General features: G+C 45.2%; 1 protein-coding gene across 1 annotated transcript; it reads right to left on the bottom strand.

The window, feature by feature from the left end:
• Window positions 1-1,266: 1,266 nt before the first annotated feature.
• On the bottom strand, window positions 1,267-3,060 carry trim63a (tripartite motif containing 63a). The gene has a single exon (XM_064970108.1). The coding sequence runs from the start codon at window positions 2,911-2,913 to the stop codon at window positions 1,840-1,842; it is 1,074 nt and encodes a 357-aa protein (XP_064826180.1). The 5' UTR covers window positions 2,914-3,060; the 3' UTR covers window positions 1,267-1,839.
• Window positions 3,061-3,791: the final 731 nt, after the last annotated feature.

Genomic DNA, 3,791 nt, shown 5'->3' with positions numbered 1-3,791 from the left:
ACTGCACCCTTTTTGATTTGAACTAAATTTTCTTTACATATTTGCAATTTTTGGATCTGAATGCCAAAGCATTTAGGAGATAAGAGGTGCTCAAAGTTGACCCATGTTGCATACGACACTCTGCCATGAGACATCCTGTCTTCATCACTGGAAAATATAAACCGTTGAGTTTAATATCATTTAAAAGCTTACAAACAGGGTTGTCAAACAATTTAATAATTTTCTTTTAAAAAAAACCATCAGATATCTAAAAACACGTAAACTCAGATTCTTTTCATTTCCGCATATGTTGTAGCTCAGATCCTATTTTCCGTCATCTGATGTGTTTGTGTTGTTCCAGTCTTCGGTTGAGACACAGTATACTCTAGAATATAGACATGGATGTCTCATGGTAGGGAGGCGTCTGCAAAATGGCTCAACTTCAAGCACCTCTATCTCCTAAATGTTGAGTCATTCTGGTTCAAAAGGCCCCTTTCGGACACTTCTAACATGGGTAAATATGTCTGGGAAGTTACATCCAAACTAAAGGGCTGGGGTCAAAAAGGGATTGGAATCAAGTGGAACGACCCATAAGTCTATTCACACGCTGGGAATTGTACTGTAGAGAAATGTGTCGTTGGTATTGAATGGCGAATGGATTAAACATAGCCCATCATTTGAAGTCATCGTTTTATAGACGATCTGCAGAAGAGGATCCACAGTGATAACGGATTACAGTACATTGCTTCAAAACCCACAAACATCTCCTATTGACTCAATGCATTGTCATCGCACTAGCATGCAGAGCATGTACCAAAGGATTCATGTGACCAGCTTAACATGTACGTTGTCCATCAGAAATAACCCCCGGTCAAAGTGGTCTCGACTCGCAGACCGTTTGTGTGAAGTGCTGCTGCTACCCCTTTTATTTTCCATTCATGTCCGATAATGGTATCAGGCTTGACCTCTGACCTATAGGCATACCAGACAGAGTCAGACAGCAACTGGAATGATCAAGACAAGTGGAAAAGAGGCTAGGTCAGGGAGGGAAACATGAGACCCCCACCAATCCTCTACCCACCCTGCTACACTGATCTATTCCAGACCTTTAAGGCCCTTCACCATCTCTCCCATTCTAGCCCTGTAAAAATAGACCCTATTTTTCACTAGCAAGAACACTAAGTAAGGCTACGGTGTAAATTGATGAGCCATGTAAATGTGCAGCTCTAAATAAAGCCCTGTCGGGGAGGTGTGTGGGATATTGACAGGACGAGCAAAGTATTTCCACAACACTTTATTTCTTTCAACTGTCAATTACATTAGAAAAATTACAGTTGTGTTAAAAAAACAACACCAAGTGAATTAAGTGCATTTTGCAGCAATTCAAGTTTTCAATAGTTTGACAGACAACAATATATTATACACAACATGAATAATGCTTTGCTATATTTTTCAATTTTTTTTTTCAATCTAGTCTAGACTTGAGCAATGTACATAATGTGAAAAGAGTTCAAGTGTAAACTTAGTTATTTCCATGAGATATCTATTTCAGTGGATATCTAAAAACAGTACCGTATAAACGTAGAAATACAAAAGTATAAAAAAAAGAACAAGTCTAAACAAAATGTTGCATTTTGTTAGTGAAAAAAAACTACTTTTCAGAATTGCACTTTCCACCTTGGCTCTAAATTGTGTATATTCACCACAGAGAATATCCTAGTTATAACTAGTTGATAAATAACTAGTTACTCTTTCTAAAAAGCAGCTTGTTCATCAAACCAATCCTTATCTCTTAGCCCAAACCTCTCCTCAACTGCAATAATACAGTACTTCTAATACAGTCTTGAGTTAGAGTTTTTACTATTCCTCCTCTTCTTCTTCCTCTTCTTCTTCCCCCTCCTCTTCTTCTTCCTCTGTCACCACATCATCATCATCCCCCAGTCCAAAGCCCATTTGGTACAAGATGACCTCCACGTCTTCTGTGCACAGCGTAAGGTGCTCCATGTTCTCGAACCCAGGCTCGGGCCTCTCTAAGTTGGAGCCTTTAGCTGCCTCTTTGGCCTGTGCGATCAGCTCCTTCCCACTAACCAGGAACTCGGCTGCATTGCCCTTCTCCATGGTCTGGGCCGCCTTCTCCTTCAGGTTGATACTAGCCTGGAGCTGCTCCGTGTACCTCTCCACCAGGGACCTCAGCAACCCCAGCTTCCTCTCCTCCTCCTGGGTGATCTTTTCCAGGAGCTGACCCTTACGTTCCTCCAGGATGGCATAGAGCAAGTCGAAGCTCTCCCCCAGACGTCTCTTCTGAAGCTGGCTGTTCTCCTCGATGCTTTTGCATGTGTCCTCCATCTGAGCCATCACGGCCTGGACACAGCTGTTACCCGCCGCAAGGAGATCTATGGCGTTCCGCAGCTCGGCCTTCTGGGCATCGTAGATGCTCTGCAGGGGTGACACCTCACAGTCCTTGTGCTGGCCGAACACTTTGCACATGGAGCAGGTGGGCGTCTGGCAGGTCACACAGTAAATATTGATGCGCTCGTCCTCGTGCTCCGTACACATGGGCTCCTTGGTGTCTTTGTCCTTCAGCGGTGGGTCTGCAACATTACTTCCTACTTCTCCGCCGCCGCTCTCCGGCTGCTGCTTGTAGATATCAATGATGTTCTCCACTAGCAGGTTCCTCTGCAGGCCGTAGACGCCGTGGCGGTCCAGGACGACCTCGAAGCGGCAGGTGGGGCAGCGGAAGATGCCCCCGGAGTAGTGGTAAGGGTTGCGGGAGTCGTAGAGGTCGCTGGCGCAGCCGCGGCACAGGTTGTGTTGGCAGGGCAGGATGACTACGGGCTTCTGGAACATCTCCAGGCAGATGGGGCAGCTCAGCTGGCTCTCCAGGCTCTCCCTGGGGCTGGGCTGGTGCGTCACCTGGCCGGTCTGGATATCCATGTCTGGATAGATGTGTTTCTCTGTTCTCACAAGGTATAAGTCCTTAAAGTTCTGAGTGGGAGGCCTAGGCGCTTTGTCTTAGGTGGTGTGGCTCTTTCTCTGTCTGTCTCTCCTTCTATTGAAGTCTGGTATGGTGACTGCTTTCTCCACTTGGTTTATTTTGATCTAGCCACTCTCCGGCCACAGCTGACAATTTATACCGCTGGGCTGGCCGTGACACCCGAGCCTCCACGCGGTCTGAGGCACGGGTCCCACCCTTTGCTTGTTTGCAAGGCTCAATTCTGAGATAATTAACCCCTTCTGGCCCCGGGACATGCCATACTTACCAACACCCCCCGTCCCACCCTCCCCTCTCTCTTTCTGTGGGAGGGGCTAAATCAATAGACAACTGGCCAAACAACCTCCAATAACAACAGGTCTCGTCACCCACAAGACACGATTCGGGTCGTTCACATCTGTTTACATCTTTGCTTGACCCCCTTCGGCCTCTGCAGAAATAGGTCACACGTAATGCATATGCCTTCTCATAGCCAGACATTAGGTATGTTATAAATTCATCTCTCGCGGACAGACTACCTAAACATAAAATAAGCATCTGACCAAATTATGCAAGATTTTAGTTTCTGGGTTAATGGAGATTAGTGATAACATAAACATGTCCACATTCTGGCGTTATACAGAGAAATTGTAAACATGCTGACTTCCTTGAAGATGCTCTAGCAGACTGTAAATCTAATCCATGGCTGACAGAAAGAAATGCAGATTTGACAGAGTAAACAACGTAGAAATAGAATGAACACAAGTTGTAGAATCCACATAGTTTGTAATAGAGCAGGTATAATGTGCCATATTGCTCTACTATATGTCTACAGAGAAGA

Source organism: Oncorhynchus masou, chromosome 7 (genome assembly GCF_036934945.1).
Source record: "Oncorhynchus masou masou isolate Uvic2021 chromosome 7, UVic_Omas_1.1, whole genome shotgun sequence".
Taxonomy (NCBI): domain Eukaryota; kingdom Metazoa; phylum Chordata; class Actinopteri; order Salmoniformes; family Salmonidae; genus Oncorhynchus; species Oncorhynchus masou.
The sequence above is the reverse complement of the archived record's forward strand: the minus strand, read 5'-3'. Positions and strand labels throughout refer to the sequence as shown.

What these genes read in the sequence shown, in the direction of transcription:
- trim63a (XM_064970108.1), bottom strand. Translation starts at nt 2,913, where the DNA reads ATGGATATCCAGACCGGCCAGGTGACGCACCAGCCCAGCCCCAGGGAG.